Source organism: Mchenga conophoros, linkage group LG19, assembly GCF_057382185.1.
Source record: "Mchenga conophoros isolate Kocher_MC1m ecotype Shallow Benthic linkage group LG19, M_conophoros_male_GT1.1, whole genome shotgun sequence".
NCBI lineage: Eukaryota > Metazoa > Chordata > Actinopteri > Cichliformes > Cichlidae > Mchenga > Mchenga conophoros.
Genome location: NC_140544.1, coordinates 31,463,766 through 31,488,655, shown reverse-complemented (window position 1 = coordinate 31,488,655; position 24,890 = coordinate 31,463,766). Strand labels below are relative to the sequence as shown.

The 24,890-nt window shown below is 43.8% G+C and overlaps 3 protein-coding genes across 7 annotated transcripts; all 3 read right to left on the bottom strand.

Annotated features, from left to right (window-relative positions):
- Window positions 1-1,026: 1,026 nt before the first annotated feature.
- On the bottom strand, window positions 1,027-4,833 carry siva1 (SIVA1, apoptosis-inducing factor). Its single transcript, XM_085256304.1, has 4 exons — window positions 4,630-4,833; window positions 4,174-4,344; window positions 2,716-2,869; window positions 1,027-1,226 (listed from the first exon to the last, which is right to left on the bottom strand). The coding sequence occupies exons 1-4, from the start codon at window positions 4,748-4,750 to the stop codon at window positions 1,178-1,180; spliced, it is 495 nt and encodes a 164-aa protein (XP_085112430.1). The 5' UTR covers window positions 4,751-4,833; the 3' UTR covers window positions 1,027-1,177.
- A 288-nt stretch (window positions 4,834-5,121) lies between these two features.
- Window positions 5,122-9,349, bottom strand: adss1 (adenylosuccinate synthase 1). Its single transcript, XM_085256303.1, has 13 exons — window positions 9,039-9,349; window positions 8,087-8,189; window positions 7,939-8,001; window positions 7,810-7,860; window positions 7,585-7,651; window positions 7,353-7,460; window positions 7,179-7,260; window positions 6,963-7,089; window positions 6,692-6,846; window positions 6,021-6,145; window positions 5,786-5,883; window positions 5,537-5,686; window positions 5,122-5,445 (listed from the first exon to the last, which is right to left on the bottom strand). Exons 1-13 carry the CDS (start codon window positions 9,225-9,227, stop codon window positions 5,393-5,395), a joined length of 1,371 nt encoding a protein of 456 aa, XP_085112429.1. The 5' UTR covers window positions 9,228-9,349; the 3' UTR covers window positions 5,122-5,392.
- A 168-nt stretch (window positions 9,350-9,517) lies between these two features.
- Window positions 9,518-24,163, bottom strand: LOC146552660 (inverted formin-2). 5 transcript variants are annotated; one of them, XM_085256292.1, is made up of 23 exons: window positions 23,768-24,156; window positions 19,819-20,229; window positions 19,138-19,253; window positions 18,895-19,054; window positions 18,133-18,166; window positions 17,709-17,850; window positions 17,372-17,504; window positions 16,568-17,149; window positions 16,040-16,185; window positions 15,842-15,903; window positions 15,664-15,766; window positions 15,471-15,556; window positions 15,269-15,369; window positions 13,942-14,012; window positions 13,752-13,859; window positions 13,579-13,649; window positions 13,358-13,478; window positions 13,081-13,245; window positions 12,715-12,817; window positions 12,456-12,608; window positions 11,339-12,163; window positions 10,991-11,044; window positions 9,518-10,282 (listed from the first exon to the last, which is right to left on the bottom strand). In XM_085256292.1, the coding sequence occupies exons 2-22, from the start codon at window positions 20,213-20,215 to the stop codon at window positions 10,992-10,994; spliced, it is 3,732 nt and encodes a 1,243-aa protein (XP_085112418.1). In that variant the 5' UTR covers window positions 20,216-20,229; window positions 23,768-24,156; the 3' UTR covers window positions 9,518-10,282; window position 10,991. The 5 variants fall into 5 exon arrangements, 4 of the variants coding, with proteins under 4 accessions (XP_085112418.1, XP_085112419.1, XP_085112417.1 ...); XR_014889872.1 differs by having other exon boundaries at window positions 10,991-12,163; window positions 23,768-24,157; XM_085256293.1 differs by lacking the exon at window positions 10,991-11,044 and having other exon boundaries at window positions 23,768-24,157.
- Window positions 24,164-24,890: the final 727 nt, after the last annotated feature.

The following is a 24,890-nucleotide window of genomic DNA, read 5'->3' as shown; positions in this document are numbered from 1 at the left end:
GCACCAGCATCCTCAACAACTAACGGGTATAGATACATCATGGAGAGATCTTCCAACTTTACGAGTACTGTATTTTGGGATTATATACATTTATCCAGCCTATTAAAGTAATTCATACCACCATCTATCCATCTGCTTTAAATTTAAGGATGTTTTGCACTGAATCTCATCTATAACTCAGTGCAGCTTCAAAAGCAACTCTCTTTCAAGTCTTTTATGTCCATCTCCGAGATTCTTAAAGCCTTATCAAGAAATGTGCAGACAACTTGACGCCTTGCTTGCCAGCAGCTGTCTGCTCACTCAGCCAGAAATCAAGCGGTGCCCTCGGACACCAACTGCAAGAGCTCCCCTAAGACCGGAGCCACAACTGGCCCGCTGAGCACGGGATGTGACTCAACAGCTCACAGAGCACATTCGCCACGAGCTCCAGGAAGCGCGCTCATCCAAGCTAATATCTGTAAAAACACGCCACATGATTGATTTCTGTAAAGACGCAGCGACCGCCAAGAACAATTACTCACGGCGCACAATACCTGACCCTGAAACCAGTCATCGTCAGTGACACGCAGCAGCCAAAGAGAAAGTGATGACTGCGCCTCAAGGTCGTGTCCAGCAGGGACGACTGCAGCCAAATCGTCTGCTGCAGAGGTCTGGTTCTGTTCAACCTCTGGGTCTTGTGTTTTAATAAATACATTTGATAGGAGATCCTCAAGGTCAACTGTGAAGAAAAAAAAAAAAAAAAAAAAAAAGGAAGGCTGGATCAGAATCTCATTATCATTGCAGACAAAAACTTACATACTTTGACTAAAAGGTTGAAACTCTGCCTGTTTAGCACAGCGAGAGAAATGTGTTTGTCCACAGAGGATGTGCCCAGTCTGAGAGGAACTGATCCAAGTACTTGAAGTTTGCTGCCACCTGCTGATGGTTGTACCCACAAAACACAGACACCTGTGCAACCTGTGCGACTCTAGTTTTCGTTTGTCATGTCACATACTATAACACAATCCAGACACAAAGAGCTGTATACAAAAGTGTTAAAGTTTATTTCAGAATGAAATACATATTTACAAGACACCTGGTTCACATAAAAACACAAGGTATAAAAATTCAATCTCAGTAATATTTCATAAGAGACAACTACATATACAAACATCTGGTTCGTCCTCTGGTCTTCCCTTTACGTTGAGCAGCTGCAGCACAGTACTTCATCATATCGTCCGCTGTAACTGTGGAACAGAGAAAATGTACAATTTACACACAAGTCGAGCGTGTTCATACAGACCTACCCCTACAGCTGCACCATTGCACACCTTGTAAATGACTTGAAATCCAACCTGATGGAACATAGTAATGAGGAAAAAAATCCCAACTTCAATGACTGTACTGAAAGCATTGTGACCTACACAACAGTCCCACAAAAAAAACCAAAAGACTATCCTGTTAAGCCCAATTTGCATGGGATCAGAATGACCGGGGAACCACAGATCTTACAATTATCCCCAACATGAGTTTCATAAAACACATTTGCATGTTTTAAAACAACTTGAAATTAATATTGGATTTCATCCATCAAATATTTTACTGCCCTCATTGATTTGTAGCTCTCTCTCTCTGAATCAGCTTCCTCAAATGTTTCCCCAAAACTTATAGAAACTTTCATGTTCCTCACCAATGCAGCCTTTCTAGTTCTGTAGTGAGAACGAGGCAGAAGGAAGGTGTGAAGAAAGCAGAGACACTGCAAAAGCCTTGACAATGACAACAATTTTACAAAGTTCTGTAAACGTATTGAACATTAAAAGACTGAAACATGCCACTTGTATTAATATTTAGACTCCTTAATTACATGGTTGATCCGGTCTCGCCACCTTAACCGCCACTCCCTCTAAAATGTTCACCGAGTCGGAAACAACTAAAACAAAGAGAGCTTAGGTCCCGAAGACTGTAAGTAGGATGTGTACGTTTTCATTTATACTAAATCCAACTCTTTCAAAAAAATAAATAATTTCACTGTAACATATGTGTGGACTGATGAGCAGTGGCTGAGGCTCATAAAGCAGAGCGGGTCATTCAATAATCACAAGGTCGGTGAACCGATTCCCAGCTGCAGAAATGTTGCATCACGATGACACTGAACTTTTATTGGTGTGCGAGAGCAAGAACGTGCTGTATGTCTAGAATAAAAGTACTGTACAAACATGTGTCTACAAGGGTAAATGCGGCATGCAGTGCAAAGCTCCTAGTGTGGTCAACAAGACTAGAGATGCGCAATGAAAATGCAATGCCTCGAGGAAACTGTTGTTGTGATTTGGCATTATACAAAAAACACTGAACTGAAATCATTTACCATGACGTGTCTTCAGTTCAGTGTGAACACAAAGGAAAGCCTTCAACAGATTGATAACAGCTTGAAGCCCACACATGTAAAGGCACATCTTCACTGCCATGGCAAGTGCTTTTCCAAAACACACCTAGTAACTACCTTGAGCATTTATACGAATTACATCTGAGCTGAGGATATCAGTCACGGATGCGCTTGGTTTTGGTAACTTTACTAGTTGCAGTTATATTATGACTTGTACATTTTATGTCTGGAAAGCAAACAAGCACGCTGTGAATCATAAGATAAAAACAGTGACTTAATTTTAAGGTTTTCAACTTAAACAATGGCTGACACATCTGACACTGAGCGAGAAGGAAAATCGACATGTGACTTACTCTATGATGGTGCAAACGGAGCAACAGAGGCTGGAGCACCCGGAGCACTGGCGGCTACAGGAGGAACACACCTGGCGCTCACACTGGGAGCACCGTGTTCTGGACCCCTGGCTCTTCTGACAGACACAGCAACGTGTAGCAGGCACCGGTGCACCTAAATAGCAGAGACATCCGTACAGTACAGTGAAACAAAGCATTTAGGAAAACATGCAGGTTAAAAGCAACCAAAGTAAGCATCCAAACATGCAATAATGCTGACATCTGCTGGTAGAAAGCATGAACTGAACCGACTATCTGTCATTTCTTTGAACTCAGAAACTTCAATGTCACTTTTTAAAGAGACTCAAGCCTGATAGGATAACTTCTTCGACCTGGTAGATCTTTTGGCTGCTCCCTTTAGGAGTGACCACAGCCTCCATCTCACCCCATCTCCGGCTGTCACACCAACCCTCTGCATGTCCTCCTTTACTACATACATTAATTTTCTCTATGGTTTTCCCCATTTTCTTTCTGCCTGATAACTCCCTGTTCAACATCCTTTTGTCCAATATATCCACTATTCCTCCTCTGAACACGTCCAAACCATCTCAGTCTTACCTCTCAACTGTGTCTCCAGAATGACCTACACATTTCTAATCTGCTACATCCTGGATGCTTCCAATTAAAATCTTAATGTCTTTAACTCTGCCACCTCCAGCTTGGCCTTCTGTTTTTGTGCCAGTGCCATTGTCTTACAGCACAGTAGGTCTCAATGCTGTCTTGTAAACCTTCCCTTTCACTCTTGCTGTTATCCTTCTGTCACAAATAACCCAACAGTCCACCCTGCCTTCACACTCTTCTTCACTGTCCATTGCTTTGGATGGTTGACCCCAGGAATTTAAAGTCATCCACCTTCTATTTATTTTACAGGAATTTTGTTGGACAAGTCATCAATAACACCAACATAATAAATGGAAGTTAAGTAGAAGCATTTATGCACCTGCCCCTTTCCTTATTTCACAAAACACACTTTTAAAACATATTACAGCTGAGTTTAACTAAACTTTATTCTGGATCATCTATGTAGACACTTTTCTTTACAGATATCATGCAGTTTTCATTAGGTTATAGGTTCAAAAAGACCACATACATGGACTTTTACTTTTGTTCCATTTACAAGAGGTTCAGTGTGTCACTAGATGTCACTGTTTTCACATGTATTTTGTTTACCTTTTGCTCAATAATCATATCTGCTTCCCATCTTATCATAAACTCTGGACTAAAGCACTCTGGCGATGGTCACACACCACACTGCACTGAAAACTGACTGGTTCGTCAGCTATCCTTGTTGGTTCAGTACTGAATAGTTTACTTTTCACACATTTAAACTAATTCTGCTTTTCATTTTTGCTTATCCTTTACTGGGTGCATCAACTACAGACTTCACACTCTTCATCATCTGTTTCAGTTCAGGCTCACCTTGTGCACCACTTGTTTTTGTGAGTCTGCCATCATGTCCAATCAGCGTCTGGCCCCTCAGAAGCGTATGGCTGCATGCAGGGGGCTCATGCTCTACGGACTTCTCCTCTCCGGTCCATATTTTGCCCACCACTGCCTTGGCACCGTTGAAGAGTAGGTTTTTCGTCTTTTCTATGAGAAAATGGAAGCGGGGGCACTTACAGTTGAACCCAAGAAGCTAATGTTCATAGCAACAACAGCAGGCAAAGTTAATGAACAATGTAGGATCGATAGTGTAGTTTAACTATACACTCAAATACAATCAAAGTGACCTACGCGATTTGAAAACTAATATAAAAGGACGATATACTTGAAGCTAACAGCGCAAGCTTACCTAACAGGTATGTGCGCAACGATGATGCTAGCATTGGCTAACGGTGCAGCGAAGCCACACAGTACCCAGAAAGGTGGACTTACCGTATATTTCTTGCCTGTATTTGTTCCCAAACACGCCGTAATTATTCAGCTCCTGTTGCCCAATGTGTATTTTGTATTGGGAAGAAAATGTTTCCGGAAAAGGACAAGCTCGTTTCGTCATTTTGGTTGCTAAAAGTGCTGTACCTTACTCCCACGGAGGACCACACTTGTTTGTTGCGGGAAAAATGAAACGGAGGCAGACAGGAGCCAATCACAAGGACGTTTTACCGTCACGTGGGTGCTCATCCCCGTTCCGGAAAGTGCGCCACTTTCCCACGTGACTAATGCTTTTCATGCTGCCTTCATGGACTGTCGTCAATGTTGTGTGTTACGGATTTTAATTTTAGAAATCAGAGTAAAAAAATCAATGTACAAATTAATTTATCTTTGTGATGGAGTCAATACAGTCCCAATGGACTCAGCTAACAGTAAATTAGTAATATATAGACAATTATATCATTTTTTGAAAACAGCAAGACTGGGCTCCAGAAATCAGATTATCATAAAACGTTTTCTTTATTGGATCATGGAAACACATCCACGTTTTTGATTTGCGATATGGCTATAAATGTATTTATAAATCCAATATTTTGACTCACAAAAACAGTGGGATATTTAACTACAACACAACAAACACAGTTAGCGTGGATCAAAGCTTATATGTTTGTTTATTATATAATGAAGTGAAGGTAACTTGGAGAAACATGCTTCAACATGACACACTGCCAGCGCTTCCATCAAGGGAAGGGGGTGGGATAAAGACTTAAAACATCTGGATCATGCACTCTCTGGACTTTCCAACGCCAACCCACTTGACTAAGAAGAGAGAAAAGAGCACAAAGAGTTTTGGTTATGTGTGAGAAAATTTATATTGAGATACACGAGTGTTATTTTCTCTCACACGTACTAGGAACTCCAATGTGGATCTCAATGAAGCGGATGTAGTTTTGTGCCTTGACTGGGAGGTCATTCCACTTCCTAGCTGCTGAAGTGTCTGTCTTCCAACCTGGGAAGGTCTCATATTCAACCTCCACTTTCTGCAAAACGTCCATGTTGGCTTTGTGTTGAAAAGAAACCAGTTATTACCAACTCTTTAATCAGTCAGTCCTAAACAAAGACCATCAAATTAGGGAAATCGTTTACTCTTTTCCACAACCTGGAAAGTGGGGAATCCTCTTCCCGTTGAGTTTGTAGGCAACTCCAACTTTAATTTCATCCAGCACATCCAGAATGTCAAGTTTTGTCAAAGCAATGCTGTTGAATAGATGTCACATTTAACATGTGCGGTTAATCAGTGTCAGGCTGTGTGACGGTGCAGGAAAATGGCATGCTCGTGGGATAAAACACAAAAACCACAAAGCAGCAGATGAGCACCAGTCCTAATCACTCACGCAGTGAAACCATTAATCATGTGAGCATATCTGACGATGACCAGATCCAGCCAGCCGCAACGTCGCTTCCTTCCCGTGGTCACACCCACTTCGTGACCCCTCGTCTGCAGCAGCTCTCCTATTGCCTACAGAAATAAGCAAGAAATAAACATCTCTGCCTGTTATGATCCTAAAGATCTAAAAATAAATAAATAAAAATACATGCATATTAAGTACACCTGAAGTACACACAGCCGAGTACAATAAAACATCACGAGTTGGAAGATGCCCTTTGAACATCTTGACCTTAGTCCCTATGGCCTGTTCCCGTTACAGGTAACATTAACCCCAGCACACACAGTAAATATATCCTTAACTAAGAGTCTGACCCTAAATTTATCCCTGCGAACATGTGATCTGGAAAAGAGGTAAAGAGCCGTCTCTCACAAAATTTGACAGCTGCACTCAGTGAGAATACCCCCCCCCCCCCCCCCCCCTTCACACACAGGCCTGCCAGCCGTGCTGCCTGTGTGTCAGCTGGGGGATCACAAACAAACTGTATATGTCAAGCTGAATATCTGCGTGTTACATAACATGTCATGTGTCTCTTTTTACAATACACAGACCGTGAAGGCCAAAAGCCAAACGCGTGACAAGATTTGCCAAGTGCTGCTGCGATACCAGGCACTCACATTGAGCTGTTCGGTGGGGAAGGCTCCAATGCCGACTCTGGTCGTGTAGGCCTTCGCGACGCCAAACACGTCACCAATATTCATCGGAGGGATGCCGAGACCGGTGCATGCTCCTCCCACGGTGCAGTTTGATGATGTCACAAAAGGATATGTTCCTAGAGAGACAATTTTGTATATTACAGCAGCAGCGATTTCTTCCCTTTTCATCACCCATATCCAAAGTAAAGTGAAAAAAAAAGCAAAACAACAAAACTATTGCTATGGCTCCTACCAAAGTCGATGTCAAGCAGAGCAGCATTGGCCCCTTCAACCAGAATTTTCTTAGGGGGGCCATGAAGAGCTTCGTACATATAATAAACACCGTCTCTAACCATCGGCCGCAATCTCTCAGCGAATTCCTCCATGAAGCAAGAAAACAGAGATATGTCTCAGTGCTGGAAACAATAACAGACAGTCACTCAATAACATCACTCTTATCAGTTTCTACCTTTAGTTTTTTCAGCTGGTCCTCAACGTCAACCGTCAAGGATGGATACATGGACTGATACTGTTGGACGAGATTCTTGAATCTAAAGAGATTTACCAGAGGTGTTACCCATGACATATCACTGTATACAAATGGATTTGACTCCTCTGCCTGAGTTTTACACACCATTCCTACCTAGTAGAGAAGTCCTTGAAGTCACCCAGGAGATCACATACGCGTAGACCAGTGCGAGATGCTTTGCTGGAGTATGCAGGTCCAATGCCCTTCTTGGTAGTTCCAATGCTATTACGTAAAACAATGTGTGAGATCAGTGTTGTATTTAATAAATTATCGTGTTGCGTCCTTTGGGAAAGGGTCAGGCTGACTCTGAATGGTGTCCTGCCCTCCTCACTATCGCTACCCTTACTTCTTTCCTTCTTGCGCTTGTCTTTCAGTTTCCTGTAAGCCATCAACAACCTGGTGGAAATCGAACACTGTGGAGAGACAGAAAAAACGATCGATAAGATGCAACCTTGAAGAGATGAATTAAACGGGCTATATATATATATATATATATACATACATACATATATATATATATATATATATATATATTTAAACATGGAAACAAAGAACATCTTCATAGATGTACCGAGGTGAGCTCTGTCTGAGACAATGAGTCTCTTCTCCCAGCCTTTCAGACCTGGTCAGAGAATAGAAATCACATGATTACATGCTAATTTGAGTCCACACTAGTTTCACTCATTTCTGCTAAAAATACCTTTCTTGTCATTTTTATCCCCTTCTTCAAACAAACCAGGTAGATGTATAACTACTCCATTACCTAGAAGATGAAGGGAAAAAGCAAGTGAGGGTAAATATTTGAATAATAGTGCATCTCTGTAAATAATAGAAATTGAAGCCTTTACCAATAAGAGATATGCTTTTGGGGTTAATGATCCCACTGGGGAGAAGGTGGAAGTCGTACTCCTTCCCATCCACCACCACTGTGTGTCCTGCATTATTCCCGCCCTATGGATCAAAGAATGTTTATTATTAATAATTATAGTAACTGGCAATGAGCAAGACATACAATCAAACACCCAAGGCCACCTCATCACTTTTAGCCACACTAACATGCCCCGTCTGATTTTTATGATGAGTGATAAGTGCCCTCTTTCCTGAGCTTTTCGAGCATCTATTTTAACTAACAGACTTGGCTGTTGCTGGTGGATCCTCCACTCTGTTCCCCCCTGGATAAGACTTGGCCTTCTCATGTATCATGTCAGCCTGAGAATGTGACCCCTGGAGCCCGGTGGGTTGGGCTCTCAAGCCTTCAGAACACAGGGTTCTAGTCCTGTCAGTAGTACAACACTGCAGGCTGTTGACAGCCTTCTCCGTGCCTGCTGGAGCTGAAGAGACCTCTTGACCGTTATGTGTCTTATGCAAGGCCGGGTCACAGACTGACCTGTCTGGACCTGTTTTTATTGATGATTTAATGCAATCAGAAAGAGTCAGTCAGAGGAAATTTACCCGAGGTGTTAGGTCGATTACAAGCATTAAAAGAGTAGTCAGGGTTTCGAAAAAGTGCACTTATTCATGATGCCTGACAGTATTTAAGACATTCGTTTTGAGCTGTCACAGCTGCCTATTGCATATTTTAAATTCGTCACAAATATAAACACGTCGCTTTATTGTAGTGGGGAAAAATATCCACAGCTACACTCGCGTTAAATATACCGGAGGTGCGAGTGTTTTCGCTTTCGCACCTGTTGCACATTACCAGGCGCCAGCAAGTCACAGAATTTATCGTGAGATCACGAATTCATGCAAAAATACTCAGCAGCACCACTCACAGGCAAATCAAATCCACACGTTTACCTGACATCTGCAGACAATGTCAGCTTCGGTAGCCAGTAAATCCACGACCTTCCCTTTCCCCTCATCTCCCCATTGCGCACCGAGCACCACGGTCACTTTGTTCCCCGCGTCATTACGCGGTCGCTTCTGCCCGGTGGCAGCGGGTTGATTTGCGTTTTTTTGGTCTTTCCCCGACCAGCTGAGCGACATGGTGTTGCCTTGAGCCTGTCCGCCTCAAGAAGACCCAACTGTCTCCAAGAGCAGCATTGCCATATGTGTAACCGCATATCCGATGATGTCAGAGCCAGACGCACAGAAGTACGTAGCTGTGCTCAAACAAATCACCCCCAAAGCTGCTGAAGCACCGAGATAACAGTTTTTACACAACCGTCACGAAGGTGGAATTGCTTAAACATTACTTTTTGAGGCTTCTCTAACCGATTCAGATTGCCTCAATACCGCCATCTATGCGAATCAGACGATCAAAAACAGAACAGACGAACAGTATCTTCAATTTTATTAAAATATACCCAACATTAAAAGTTACAGTCCATTCTCGCTCTCCTTTATACGCATATATCCTGTCGCAGATCATTTGATTAACAAAGAAATTAAGACATAAGATTTGTATTATTTTATGATTCAATATCTCAAACCAAACACTGCATCTTTTTATGGGTGCTGCAAACATAAACAAAGCTTATAGCAAAAACACATTCACTGCATATTACAACAATTATACAAACATAAAGAACATTTAGCTTTTTTTCTCCCCCTCAAAATAGTCCTCATAAACACAAAAACCCTCCAGTTTACATAAAGTGACTCGGTAACGTGAAAACAGAGGAGAACTAAGGCTGATAGAGCTTTTGCCACTGTGGCACTCTCTTCCCCAAACATTAACTGCAGACTCAGTCGCTGTTTTAAAAAAAAAAACAACTCAAAACTCATCTTTTTAAAACTGCTTTTGGTTAATTTTTTGCCTGTTTTATTTTCTCTTTTTAAATCTTTTTATGACTTGTAATCTTATGTGCAGCACTTTGTGATTCTGTCTTGAAAGGTGCTATAGAAATAAACATTTATTGAAGAAAAAAAAAATCCCAGCCTCAGATGTGGTCGCTCTTCTTGGTCAGGATGAGGCTTCACAGAAGACTTCCACATCCTCCAATCAACATTATGGAATCCCAATAAAATAAACTGTTCTGAACTCCTGCTCGCAAGTCAGCATTTTCTTTTCCCTCTCGATTTTCTTTTTCTGGAGTCACCTAGAGAGAACAAATGCTCAAATCAATAGTGCGAATGAAAGCGTGTACTTTAATACCTTTCACAGTTATTTCTGTAAGCGACACTGCCGGCTCAAAGGCCCTTGGCAGAGAGGCGCTTTGCTTGCAAACACTATTATTGGCTTAGAGATGCCCAGAGTTTGAGTTAATTTTTTTTAATACATTTTATATCATGTACAGTATGTTTAATTAAAGTTTAATTAACAAAACAGCTTACAAGAAGCACACGAGACTGTTAGCAGGTTAAATCGTTGCAGATTCAGAGAATGGACAAGAATATATGGAGGAAGAAGAAGAGGACACAAAAGTGACAGCTTTCATGAAATAACTGTCCACAATGGCTTCACAGAGACTCCACAAACGGCGAGGCTGTTTGAGATCAGAAAACTTAAATTTCAATAGATTAACCACTAATTAAAGATGATTTATTATTGCACAAGACAATACTTTTATTTTGCCCCCCGGCTCAAGTTTAACAGATATCACAAACCCCAAGAGTTTAGCCCGACAACCAGCTAAACTGGGAGAGCGTTAAGAGAGACGGCCGTGTGTTAAAAGTCGGACAACACAGACAAATGAGATCCAGATTCCGGTTAGACCAACAGATGACGTGTTATTTGGAACAAAAGCTCTGACGATGATTGAGTTAATTTCCGGCTTACGGTTTGCCATCCCATCGACTTGACCTACCTCACTGCAACACACAGCCTGTTTTATGTTTAGTGTGTCCTTTCCCACTGTTACCTTGTGTTTCAGAACGGAAAACAGAACATTCAAACAAAAAGGGACCACAGGTTTTAAAAAAATCCATTCAGTATTCAATCTTCAAGACAAATGCTGCACGCTGCATTCATACTATTTAATTTAAATGATATGTATTCATGTAAAATATTTATGCACATATAGTAAAATAGCCCATACATAAGATATAAAATGTTAAATGGAATAAAAACAACACTAACAGAGGATTCGCTTTAAGAAAAGTCAAGAGGCTAGCATTCCAGAGATGGCCTTTATTGAAGTGAATGGATAGGTTACCTTGATTACTCTTCTTTTTGTTTCGTTTAAAGAGCTTCATCTGTTTCTTTGGGTCTGGCTTAAGGGCTTCAGACACAGATGCCAGATCTTCTGGTTCCAGTGCATCTTGGACGTCGCATTGCACGATGCCTTCATCGAGCGTAATCAGGCTCTTTTTGGGGTCTGCAAGTTTGCAACTATCGACCTCGTCTTGGCCAGACATTTTCGCCCCCGTGTACGCGGTCTCCTCGTGCCACTTCTCTTGCCCTACAGTCTCTGGTAAATGGCTTGGTTTATTAGTAGTTTTTCCTTTCCCCTCTCCCATAATATCGCTTTCCATGCTCCGCTTTGTGTCCGTACTTGGAATTTCTTTGACATGAACGTTTACGCTAAGATCCGTTGGCTGCTCGGGGGCCGGGCTGGGTGTGTCGTCAAACGTAGCCTCCAGCAGGTCAGAGTCTGAGAGGGATGAAGGACTGATGACGCTGGTCTCTGCTGAATCTAGTGAAAAGCCATTTGTGGGGAGGCATGGTTGGTGGTCCCCTTTAACCTGAGACTGAGCTTGAGTCACATCTATGGGTGATGCTGCATCTTTCTCTGGCTGCAGAGATGTAGGTCTTCCCAGGAGTGCCGCTGGAGCTGTCTTTCCTGGGAGTGTGCTTGGAGGTGCGGCTGTGCCGTCGTGCACTGCATTCAGCTGAGGAGCCGGCAGAGTCTCTTCTGACGGGCTTATAAAGCCGTTCACCTCGCCCGTGCTGTTGTGGCGACCCTCTGTCCGAGACGCGGTAGGAGCGGAAATGGTGGCCATGTCGACGGCTTCTTCGCCTACAGACTTCACACTTGATCCTGGGGGACAGAACAGCCGATCAGTTAACAGAATTAACATCTGAAGTTAGGGGATGTTCTGCAGCGAGCAATGAGACAGGACGACTAGAGGCTCTCCATAAAAAGAAATGCTCACATGGGCTCCACAAAGCAAAAAACAAAAACAAACAAAAAGCAATGGCGCTAACTTAGCGAGACGGGAGGCGGTGCAGAAGCACAAATAATCCAACAAGGCAGTTTTGTGGCTCGCGGTTAAGCGGATCAGGAGCGGAGCTAGGAACTGCGGATGGAGACCACGGCCTCGTATCCTTACCATGTGGGCAGGTATCCCTACGCATTTCACTAGAAGGGAGGCTTTCCGAATCGCACCTTGGCCGGGTCTTTCTGAGGCTGAAACCTTTTCTGATGTCCGCCAGGAGGTTTTCTATGATGCAGCCGTCGTTCTGCGGCACAAAACCTTTCTTGACTAAAAAGAAGGGCACAAAGAGGACATGGGAAACACGATAGTCACATCACATCTTGTTCAAAATTTTCTAGTACAGTAGAAGAACACAGCGCTCTTCACAACTTACTTATTTTCCCATTCTCTCCTTTCTGTCTCTTGGACTCTTCCTCTGCCAGCTGCTTCTTTCTCTTCTCAGCCTTGGCCACCTGTTCTGTCCGAGTTTTGTTTTCCTGTTATCATTAAGGAAGGATTTCACTATCTCGCAAGTACAAAATGTACATAGCAGTTTGTCTTTGTGTCATTTGGGCCGTAGCATATTAACATGTCTTAGTTTTCCACAGTTTATTGATACAAATGTTACAAACAAAACACTACCTCCCACACACAAGAGGAAGATTTAACAGTGCCAAGTACACACACACACACACACACACACACACACACACTTAAGATTGTCTCATAATGCTTGACATCAACCAAAGCGGCCTCTGACCTTCAGCGCCTTGATGAAGAGTCCTCGGAAAGTCCTGATGGTACCGAAGAGTTCCTCCAGTGACAGCTGATTGGCATCTTCACATAAATAGACAGCCAGTTCACCCTTTTTCGTCTCAATCGCGGCAAATCTCTCGTTTAATTCTCCGAACAACTCCAGATTTGCCTGCAGCAGAGAGAGAGAAGCATTTGGGATGTGGATCCAGCTGCCAAGAAAACAGTGCCGAGTTATGCAGTTTTGCAGCCATTTGGAGAAAAAGCAAAGATTGACATTTTACCTCGAGAACTTTTGCATACTGCTCCTTCACCTCCTCCGCAGAGTTGGAGACTTTCTTGGCTGTCTCATTCAGCCGTTTGAGTAACGCACTGGCTTCTGACTGAACAGAGTCCAGGTTAATTCTGAGGAGCAAGGGTGACAAGCGCCAAGTGTTAGAAATCTTTGACAAAATAGTTGAAGAAAAAAAAATTAAGACTAAGTTTGCATGAAAGATTTCCATACCCTGCTGCCTTTTCACATATGGCTATTTCATCCGGTAGAGCCAACAGCTCTGGGTGGTTTGCCTCTGCTTCCTTTGCAAAACAAGCCATGCAATGGGTGATTAAACAATTTCATGACTGAGGAGAAAAAACCCCCCAAAAGACACTGCAGTAGCTGCTGGCCGGTTTGCGTACCTCCAGGATGTGATGAAGCAGCGTAATGCGGCTCTTGTTGGCCTTGGTTTCTGTGAGCTTGAGCAGGGAGCTAATCTTGAACCCCTCGGCGTTCCCAGTGTGACTTCCCTGAAAGTGGACCAGTGATTAAAAATGCAAACTGTCTAAATGTCAGCTCAACTGACGGAGAAATGAGGGATGAGGTTCTTACATAGTTGAGAAAATTTCCCACGTCGAGGATGAGCCTGCAAAAACTGGGCATGAGCGTGCTCGTTCTAAGAGCTGGGAAACCAGTGACATTGTGTTAACATATAAGACATATTTTAAGCTAGCCAATTAAAACAAAGTTCACCCTTAATCAATTTTCCTTATTTTTCCACAATCAGGCCTGTTGTGCTATTTTCATAAATGATGTCCCAGTTATTTAGCAAATAGACAAGCTTCGTTGTGCAGGAACTTTTTTCTTGCTTAAGTGAATGCATCGTCATCACTGAACAGAAGGAAGCCCACATCCATCCCCACGTGAAGCATGCGCCTGTGACAGATAACAGGACGTAAACATTAATGATACTCCTCTCACCTGGGCTGTAATGCCATCTACTCGCATTAAGCTGGTGGATATATTCATCCATCTACTCAATTTCCTTCCTCCCCAAACCACTGCCTTATCCTCTTCCTGAGGCACTCCCAAGCCAGCTGACACACATAATGTCTCCAGTGTGTCCCGGGCTTTCTCCCTGTTGGATATGCCCAAAACGTCTTCACCTAGGAGGCGACCGGATAGCATCGTAGTCAGACACCCACTCACCTCAGCTGGCTGTGGAGGAGTGAACGCGGATGACTACGTTCCTCACCTGTACAAACAGTGCTCAGTCATGACAACATGATGCGGATGGACTAATCAAGCTGACAGCTTCGCCTTCACACTCAGCTCTTTCTTCACCATAACAGACTAACACACTGCCCGCATCACCGCATATCGTGCAGCAAATTCATTTGCCAATCCTGCACTCCTCCACTCACGAACTAAACCTGTAAATACGTGAACTCCTCCACATGAGACGATAGCTCAGCTCCACCCTTTTCCTGGCGGAGGATCGTGGGCTTCGCTCTGTCTCACTTGGCTTCAAGCCACCTCGGAGATGGATGTGGTGGCTAGAAGTGCTCAATAAAACACACATTGTGCAAAAAGCCAGCATGATTCGGAGAATGCAGAGCCAGACACCCTTCCAGGTGTAGATGGCTCGGTAAAGAGAGAAAATAGTTCCCACACAAAACTGCTCAAAATAAGAATTATGGATTTGGGTTTTTTTTGAGTAGCTGCATCATGATTTCTGGAAAGAGACGTTGCAGTTGCACAAATCCAACATTTTCTGCTTTGAATATCCTCAAGGCAAGTGCCATGTGCTTTCATTGGAGTCAAGAGTTCAACAGATACACTGATGAAAAGCCAGAAAACTGATTTTAAGGTGAACCCCTCCCTTAAGAATTATAGCTGAATGCATGCGAACACAGGTGAGGGACTAAGGTTTACTTACAGTGGCAGGCCTCCTCCATAAACTTGACTTTAGGTTTGAGCATCTCCAACACTGATGCAGTTTCCTCGCACAAAAGCATGCACTCAATCCTCAACTGATAACTGAAGAGAAGAGCGAGAAGAGAAGAAGTCACGCACACGGCAGCCATGCAAGCAACACTTAAAGCAGAAATAAACTTAAAAGAAGGGGGGGGGGGGGTTACCACGGCACAGTAAGGAGAGCGGTGTAGAAGCGATCCACGTTTGCCAGCTTGTCTTTCTCTCCCTGGTAGGACTTCAGATTCTCCATCTACGTGAAAACACAAAGCACTGACTCAGACAAAGCACCATCATTCTCAAGCAGGGCCTTAATTGGCAGATAAAAACACTCGAGGTAAGGATGTTGGCAGCACAAACCTCATGCTTCTCTGGCAGGAGCTTAAGCAGCTGTTTTAGCACCTCCACGTCAAACCGAGTCCGATCCCCACTCTGGATCATGCCCACAAACTCCTCGTTTGTGCTGGACGGAGAGAACATAAAAGGTAGAAACACGAGCAAAACGCATCAAATCACAAAAATGTGTTTGATATCTCACCATTTGAACTGCTTGAGGAATATATTCACGTTCAAGCTTTTCTTTGGGTCGATGAACGTGATCTATAAAAAGGTGGGTGGAGAAGGGGGGTGTAAGAGAACAAAAACAGGATTACTGATTGTTCGCCTCTGCTTATTAGCAGTGTTTTTCTGAGTGTTTCTGCTCCGAGGAGCACCGTCGAGAGCTGACCAAGCACACCTCTTTAGGCTCCTTCTTGACAGGAGCAGCTGCCCCCTTGTCTTTGTGTTCGGCCACCGGGAGGCAGAACAGCTGCTCGATGCTGCTGTAGTCGGGCTCGTGAGGAGGCGGCTCTTTCTGAACCGAGGCCCACATGGAGTGACCATCTGTGTGCACGAAGGAAAAGAGTAACCCGTCATGAGCTTGTGCGGCTCCACTTTTGTACGGACATTGTGCCAAGTGATCATCTCTCTCCTTCCAGAAACTTGAGGGAAGCCTTCGACACCCACATTAATTAACACCCAATTTTGGATGGTTTAACAACTCAGAGCGCTATTCATGTCAGCGCTCCACTCCCATCAACTGTCCACTACACAGATGGCAGCAGCCAATGCCTTTGCTTAAATTCCTCATAATTATTGCCATTTAAAAATGTGGGACCTATACTGTATGAGCTGATAATACAGATTTATGCAACAGAAGAATTAGTATGAGATTTGACAGTTATTAAAATAAAAATTTTTAAAAATGGAGGTTTTATCCGCTTACCAGTAACAGTGCGAAGTTTCTGCCAGTTGAGCTTCTTCATCCTCAGAGTGGGACAGCGGCTTGTCTTTGAGGGCGCGCTGCAGCCCAGGGCCAGGCTACTCTGGGCCACAATCATGCCTGTTGGAGGTGGAGGTGGAGGAGGCATGCCGGGTAAAGGTGGAGGCGGTGGTGGCCCACCACCCATCCCTGGTAAGGGCGGGGGAGGAGGGGGGACCCCTGGTCCAAAGGGCAGAGGAGGTGGTGGTGGTGGTGGGGGAGCCATTCCAGGCAATGGAGGAGGTGGCGGGGGACCAGCAAACCCTCCAGGTAGCGGTGGAGGAGGTGGCGGCGGTGGTGGTGGCGGGCACTGCTTAGAGGGCGGTAGAGGGGGTGGTGGGGGTGGCGGTGGAACAGAGGTACACAGTGGCCTTTTAGGGGACGGTGTGCTTTTGTTTGGCTTCTCCGTGTACGGGTGATCCAGCTCCGTCTGCACAGCCTTATCCACTTTGACCCGCAGTCCGTCCACCTCGTGCCGATCGTCGCAGCTTTTTCTTTTAAAAACCATCAGCCGCTGCATGATCTTCTCACAGGACTCCATCTGAGCTGCAGCACAAAACCAGAAAACACACACACGATGTGAATTAGCTTCCCACTCTACAACAGAAGCTTTCAGCCATCCTAACACCGGCTCCCTGCCTTTCATCTCAAGGCGCTCTATATGCCTGAATAATCACTCGTCTTCACCATGTGGCCACTAAGCAGCCATTAGCCTCTTTTAAAGTGTTGATCTGGAGTGAAAGCATTGTTGCTGCTGTGCTGACTCACAGTCCTGGGCGAGCAGTATGGCTCTGTTAGTGATGGCCTCCAGAGCCAGCCAGATGTCAGGGCGCCCTGGTCCCAGCACCAGCAACGTCTGCAGGATGGACAACAGCTGGAGAGAGGCTGGGGAGCTGCTCACCTGCACACAAACACCCACAAGAACATTAAGCTTGATAATTTGCACAAGGATAATAAGGTATTTTAATCTGTAGCTTATTAACAGATCCCTCTCTTTACTGTGACACTTCTGAGAGAAAAGCCGCATTCATGCAGTGTTCTGCTTGATGGACTATATTTTTTATTAGGAGGAGTTGACAGAGCCATTTCAATAGGCTTTTCTCACCTTGTTAAAAAGTGTAGTAAAAACCTCCAGGTGATTACTCATATCAATGCCCCCATACACTCGCAGGAGCTCTTCCTCATCTTCAGCCATCGCCTCTTCAAAAGCTTCGCACTGAATAATCAAGTCTTCATCCTCCTGCTCCCTGCAAACGCACACACGCGTATTACAGTCATAGCTCGGTTCATAGTTTAGTTCAGTCCCATTTTCAGTGTTTTTTCCTTAAAAAGTTCTGACAAGGACCTTTGATCCAATTTATGCCATTAATGGAAATACATCACAAAACTATTTTCTAAAAGCACCATTTCACTTGCGGTGATTATAGCTTTTAAAAAGGAACCTTTAAAAATGTACCTCAGCGACTTTATTGCGGAAATTAAGAGGCTGAAAAAAATAATCAAATGTGAACACCAGAAGGATGGCTCACCTCAGCTTTGGCAGAACATCAAGTAACTGAAGGCCTGCAAGCAAAATAACACAAAACGACACAGCTCCGAGTAAAACAACAAGAAATCATGAAATGTCTTACAAACAGTGTCGCCTGCCGCCACACAGGACTATATGTTAGTTTGGGGGGAAATTCCAGGAAGTCACAGGTGAACAATCAGAAAGGAGGCGTGGCCAATCAGGTGGCTGATTGGTCCAAACCAATTGGACCAATCAGGTGGCTGATTGGTCCAAAACTAATATGCTGGGGGAGAGAAGCTATGGGATATTTCTCAAACCATCATGAATGTGGTGCTCTTCAGGAAGCTTGGCGGTTAACACTTGTTCCTCATTTAAAATAACTGTTAACTTAGTCAAAGGTTAAACCAGTGTTTGCACAGAATATAAACTAGTGGCCCTCAGAGGAAACGGCCTACTCTGCATTCAAGGTTTAATGCTGCCCAATTATTCTGAGAGTGGTGATATTTTCATTTCTGCTGATTTGTGGTGCAAAATGAATGAATTACACCATCTAATAAAGGCTTGAATTTATTTATTTTTTAATTCTCAGGCATTTTGTAAAAGTGAGAATGAGGCCAGGAGACCTATTCTTAGTCAGACCCAGTGACAGATATATTCGTATGAGCGCTCCTGCCCATGGCCTGCTTTGTATTCACTTTGAGCTAACAGTTTACCCACAGCGTCACCTTTTCCTATAACAGGACAGTAAAGGAATTAACTGTTGAGGAGCAGCCAAACCTACCGATGAACTCCTTTCTCATCCTATCCCGCTGCCTGAGGTCCTCTGTCCCAAAGATGAGAGCGTTGATGACACTGAGGAGCGTGACCATGTAAGGGACGTTATCTGTGGCCTGGAGCTCGTTCATAATCACGCTGAAGCGATACTGCTGTGTCTTTACGCCCTGAAGGAGAAACCACATTTGAGATGTGAGAGGAAAGTCAGAATGGAGCTCTGCTAACTTTTCTACAGGTTTAATCTGCTTGCCTTGTAATGTTCCAGGGCGTCAAGTGCCAGCCGATGACCGTCCAGAGAGAACATGCTGAGGGCTGCAAGAAGCTCAAACACCTGCTTCTTCACCATGGTGTTGGAGGTGTCCAACGCTGTGTAGCATAATGATTGCACACATCAGCAAAGGATGAATTCTCCTATTTTCCATATCAGTTTTCCTTAAAATAATTCCCCCGTGTCTACTCTTTCCGCTTTGTGTCCAGACCTAAAGTAAAAGGATTGTTTTGCCGTCTTTGAGGCAACACTACTTGAACTTTGCCCTCTAAAGATCTGTTGCTGTACTGTAGATAAATATGTGTCTGTAGGTGGGGAAATCCAATATTCACAGCACACTGTCACATTACAAATTCAGGGATGTCCCGAAGCGACCCTTAATGACTCATGTCTGCATGTTAAAGCTGAGGACATGCCTGGAAAATTCAGCTTGACAGAATGAGTCACAGAGAACCCTTTAATCATGTGAGCTATGACCACTTTAACACAATATTACAAATGTTACATAAAACACGAAAAAAAAAGGTCAAATCTCCTGCCATTAAAGAGGAGACGGCTTTATTTGAAAGAACTTTTAACAATGAAATATCTGGAACGTTTATTTCCATGTGAGACTGAGCAGAGGCATCAACACGACACTGGGAAAGCGCATTTGTGGTCAACCTTGGGAGAGCTTCCGAATGTATCCCTCGTTTTCTATGATGAAGTGAATCCCCGCCGTCGAGTTCATCACTGCTCGGACGCAGCTGACGCAGGTGAGCTGCAGGAGAGCATCTGCAATGCGAGAGCATCCGCGCCCGGAGAGACGGTCCAGGGCCTCCAGGAGGAGATCCAGCCCGCTTAACTCCAGGAACTGCACCATCCATGTCTGATCGCTGCCTTCCAGGCGACGCTTCAGCCCAGAGTAGTTGACGACAGTGGGGACTTGGAGCAGTCTGATGCACAGCTCTGGATCAGAATTCTCCAGGTTGGCTTCCTGCTGAGTGTCAGAGTCCTGCGAGGAACCCAGGCGATCCCTGACCGCCGCCCACTTCTTTTTCCCATCTGATTTTCCAGACATTGCTGCTGTATAAACTGCAGGTGGGGAGAAAAAAAGAGAAACATTTACAGTTCTGCAAGTGCTGTACAGATGAAGCGAAACAGCTCTCAGGAAATTCTGCAAGTTGGTAGCGTGCAGATACCGCCTGCCTGCTTGCGCCGACATGCTGTAATCTTGTGTGGCAGAGGGCTATCATTGTTATCCAAACCACAGAAAACAGGCCAAAACTATTCTTTATCGAAAGCAGAATGGAAAACGACAGCTTTGCACTTTAGAAACGAGTAAAAGATACGTCAGCGGCCATCACCAGCTCTGCCAAACATTCCATCTTAATCCTGCTTGAGCGAGTCTGACTGCCAGCTCATCAGAACTCTGCACAAAGCCAGGCTTGATGCTATTTGGATAACCTGTTCAGTATTTTCAACAACAATAAATTAAATGCCAAGTTAGCTGGAATTAAACTGCAACGTTTGGGAGGCGTGCTTGTGAAGAGCTGATACAAAGAAGGAAGCTCACGCACTGATGGGCACACACGATCCCTAAAAGTCGCCTTTTTCTGGTGTATTTTCCCATCAGTGCAATCCCCACTTTCACCAATCCGTCTCAACCAGAGCCTCGAAATAAATAACACAGGCACATTCCTACACACGGAGAAAGTCAACAGGGTAAGAGTTTAATCCAAAAAAGGGGAAAACTTTGCCCCGAAAGTCTAAAAATACTTTGTTTCCAAACTTGAAGTTGCAATATTAGCTGCTCCACCACAAGAAGGCTCCTGTGTCCCCAGTTGTTGATTTTACACTTGGCACGGAAAGGATATACAAACGAGACAACGGAGAGAGCACGGAGAAACAATGCAGGGCAAAAAAGGTCAGGAAAGGAAAACGGCCAGGAAGGAATTCCAGCCTTCACCAGTCCTCTTTATCAACCTAAGCAACAACATAAGGCTCTGCTTTCTGCATGTTAGATGCTCTGTAAACGAAACTGCTTGCAAATGTCTTCGCTGACTCCTATAAGTGGGTATTTTCTCTGAGAACAAAGCTGCTGTCTTGTGAAACATCCTCCAAATTGAATTTCAATCCGCTCTGCGGAGTCAAGGTAAAAATGAAGCCTTTCTTTTCTCACTTTTTTTCTCTCCTGGCAAAGCATTTGTCACTTCTGACTGCAGCATTTCAGTCCTGCTGCCAGTGTGAGAGTGTTACCGTGGCAGCAAGCAGCCAGACAATGGTCTTTTACAATAGGCCTTCTCAATGCTCTTCAAAGGGCCGTGTTCATCAGTCACAAAATGGATGCATGCTCCCTAACCCCCTTCCTCCTCCTCTTTCTCAGGCTAATAAGACTTATGGCCACTAATCCTTTACACACTTTCTGATTCAGAGGTACAGCTTGCTCTCATTTCCAAAGTAACTGGAGAACAAAAGTTGCAAATTGACGCCTGTAAACGGGAGAATTTTCACAGTCATGAATACTGTGAAGTTACTGGGAGTCATTAAAATGCGCTGAGAATTTTGTTAAGTGGATTCCACAGCTGACTCACACACTTCCAAAGAGAGGCTGGTGTGTAGAAAAAGCGTGCCGCGACTTGGCATGACTTGGCAGCACAGTTTGGGAACTTTTCAGAAGGGAAGGAAAGGACTTTCCTGGGAGAGGAAGCTTGGCTTGTGATAAATACACTGGTGGTATGACAGCTCCAGTTCCTCCTTTGATGCTTTAGTTTCATTTCTAAGGAGTGCTTTCCGACTTAAGACACATTCTATCCAAGCACAAATATCTGGGCTACATGCTGAGCAACATCAGAGATGATGTGTAGGGAAACAACACATGCAATTCAAAAATGATCGTATAGTACAAAAAGTCTGAAATCAGTAAAAAGGCTGCTGAAGTTTCACGTAAAAAGTGCTCACTTGGTTGATCAGGTGACTAAGATGCCAAAAGACGGTGTCAAAACAGCGTCATTAGTGTGCCCAAACATCCTGCCTGGAGAATTTCCACTGTGTCATTCCACTTTGCTTTCTCTGCACTTTCCTGTGTGCTCTCTACTCCTCTATCAATTAAAGCCAACAAAAAGTCTATACTTGTTTGCAAGTCATACACCCACCCACCTGATTAAATCTACAGTGTTGATGTCAGACACAGGCCCTCCAAATCCAGCATTTCTCAGTAAAAGAAATCAGTGCTTATCAAGACTTATTCATTCGTTCAAATTCAGATTTCTATTTATAGAAAATTACAGTTTTTTTTCTACTTCAGACACAAAGCTTTTAGATGCCAACCCAGAATCTCCCTGAACTCCCGTTTCCCATTACCTGACTGATCAAAAGCCATTCACGCGCAGTAGATAAGCAACTATAAAGGAACAACAAATAAAAGGAAAAAAGGCGACACACCTTTTAGTGGTGCATAATAAAAAGAAAAGAAAAGAAGTAAGATAGCTGCTTAAATTCCTATGTAGATCTAGCAGTTTAGTTACGTCGAGTGATCCTCTGGTTAACTGCTCCTCAGCACTAATGTTTGCAGCATATTCTTTTCTGCACTCCTCAAACATAAGCCACTTTCATTTTCCGACCTTGTCTGCCAGAACATGTACCACTAATAGCAGGCTGATTCACTGCATCAGGACAAACCTACTCACCGGTCCTCTGGTTTAGCCGCCTACACAAGCAGCCCACTGCTACAGTACAACCTCAACACTTGTGAACATGCAGGGACATCTCCACTGACTTATTTCCTCAGAAGCATATGCACAGATTCTGTGTGCAGGGCCATGTATGACAGTAATCACAAACAGTAAATAAACAATATACAGTCTACTGAGACACCAGATTGAGCAGAAATTGTATGAAATTTGAGACTATTTCATTTAAACACTGAAACTACGGCTGAAATCACGTAAATCCCTTTATGGATGATGTTAATTAGAGTTTGAGTATTTACAAATAATTAAGCGTTAATCCACACTTTAATAATCTTGTTGCCCCCCCCCCCACTCCACTCTGTATTTACATAATGATTATTGCAGCAGAGCACATCTGGTGCTCGTTTAAGGAGCATCCACATCCACACCTCCTCTGATTGTCTTTCCGCTTTTCGAGTGAGTGACAGGCATGCCTGTAAAGTCTTCAAGCGCATTCTGGAGTTAAAACGCAATTCAGTGTTAGTGTGGCCCCAGACTGACCGCGCACGTAACATCGGCATTTTTGACTAAAGCCACGCGTGACAACCCGCGATGTCCAAGTTACAGCCTTGAAACTGCAGCTGGACATTTTTGACCAAACTGTTTTGTTTTCCAGCCTTTCAGCCTCTCTGGCAGCGCGGCTTTTAAAGGGACAGCCTGTTACTACCTCCACACTGTCACTTTGAGAGCCTGCATTGCACACTGCTCCATTATTACCGACCGTTTGCGCTGCGATTTTCCCACATATCAGGAAACATAACGGGACTTAGTCACCTCAGAGTGGCGAGAAAAACACGCAAGAAAACACATTGATAACAGCATCTACCGTCACATCACATATAGGCGCTCAAAACGGCGTCGCACTATTACAGATCACCTATCGGCTGAGTGTGATGCCTTACCTGCCTTTATTCCATTAATATAACTACACCTCAAAAATCGCGTCCTCGGCAGTGTCTCGTTTAGGGGGGCGCTTTGCAGTCATCCAGACTCTCATTACTGAGGAAAAAAGACGAGACGAGGACCTCTAAAATATCGGCACTGTGCGGCAGGTCAGTCCTTCATGGTATGCGATGGTCCCTTTCAAGTCGCTACAGCCCCTCTGCTTCCACACAGTTGTGAAACAGCGACGGTGTCAAAGCAGCGTCATTAGTGTGCCCACACATCCGCTTTGGACTTTCAGAATAAACTCAACAGCGAAGAAACCGCAAACGCCTGAAATGTGGTTACACTATAATAAAAAAGGATAAAATAATAGTACACAAATACATTTTAATGAATAATAATAATAATAATAATAATAATAATAATCGTTTAAAAATATTGTTATTAAAATTGTTGTTGTATAATTAAAAACGACGTTTTTAAACCAAAGCCAGCCCTTACAGCAACAATTGCCCTACCACTGTGACTTAAGTACAAAAAACAAACAAAGAAACAAACAAAATTTAGTCTTGAGATGACTTTTAGTTGGCAGAAAATTACACACTAACAGAAAGAGAACTATCTCCATATCGTATGCCTGCAGTTTATGATCAGAATACGTGTATATCCAGTGTGTGAATGTGAGAGTGAATGAATAGTGGCATTGTAAAGCGCTTTGGGTGCCTTGAAAAGCGCTATATAAATCCAATCCATTATTATTATTATTATTATTATATACGGTTTTAAATGCTGTTAAAAATACTAACGTGGATGGGTAAAAGGCTCTCGATGTTTTATTTTTAAGCCAAAGCTACTCGATTTCCGGTCCCTACTGCGTGCAACTTGAGTCCTTTTTAGCTGCTGAAGGCAGCCAGTGGTTGCCTGCTCCCACACTCACCCATCCCATCAGCTGGACCTCTGCTTCAGGCAGCCAGTTGCGGGAGGGAAAATAACTTCTCCGAATCAATCAGCGACTCCTTGCAGCACACAGCGCAGTGGCAGAGCACAATCCTATTATAGTCTTGAGTTAATGTGGTTATCTCACAACTGATGAAATAATAACCAGACTTCTGCAGGTCTAACTGCTCCCAGGAACCTTGT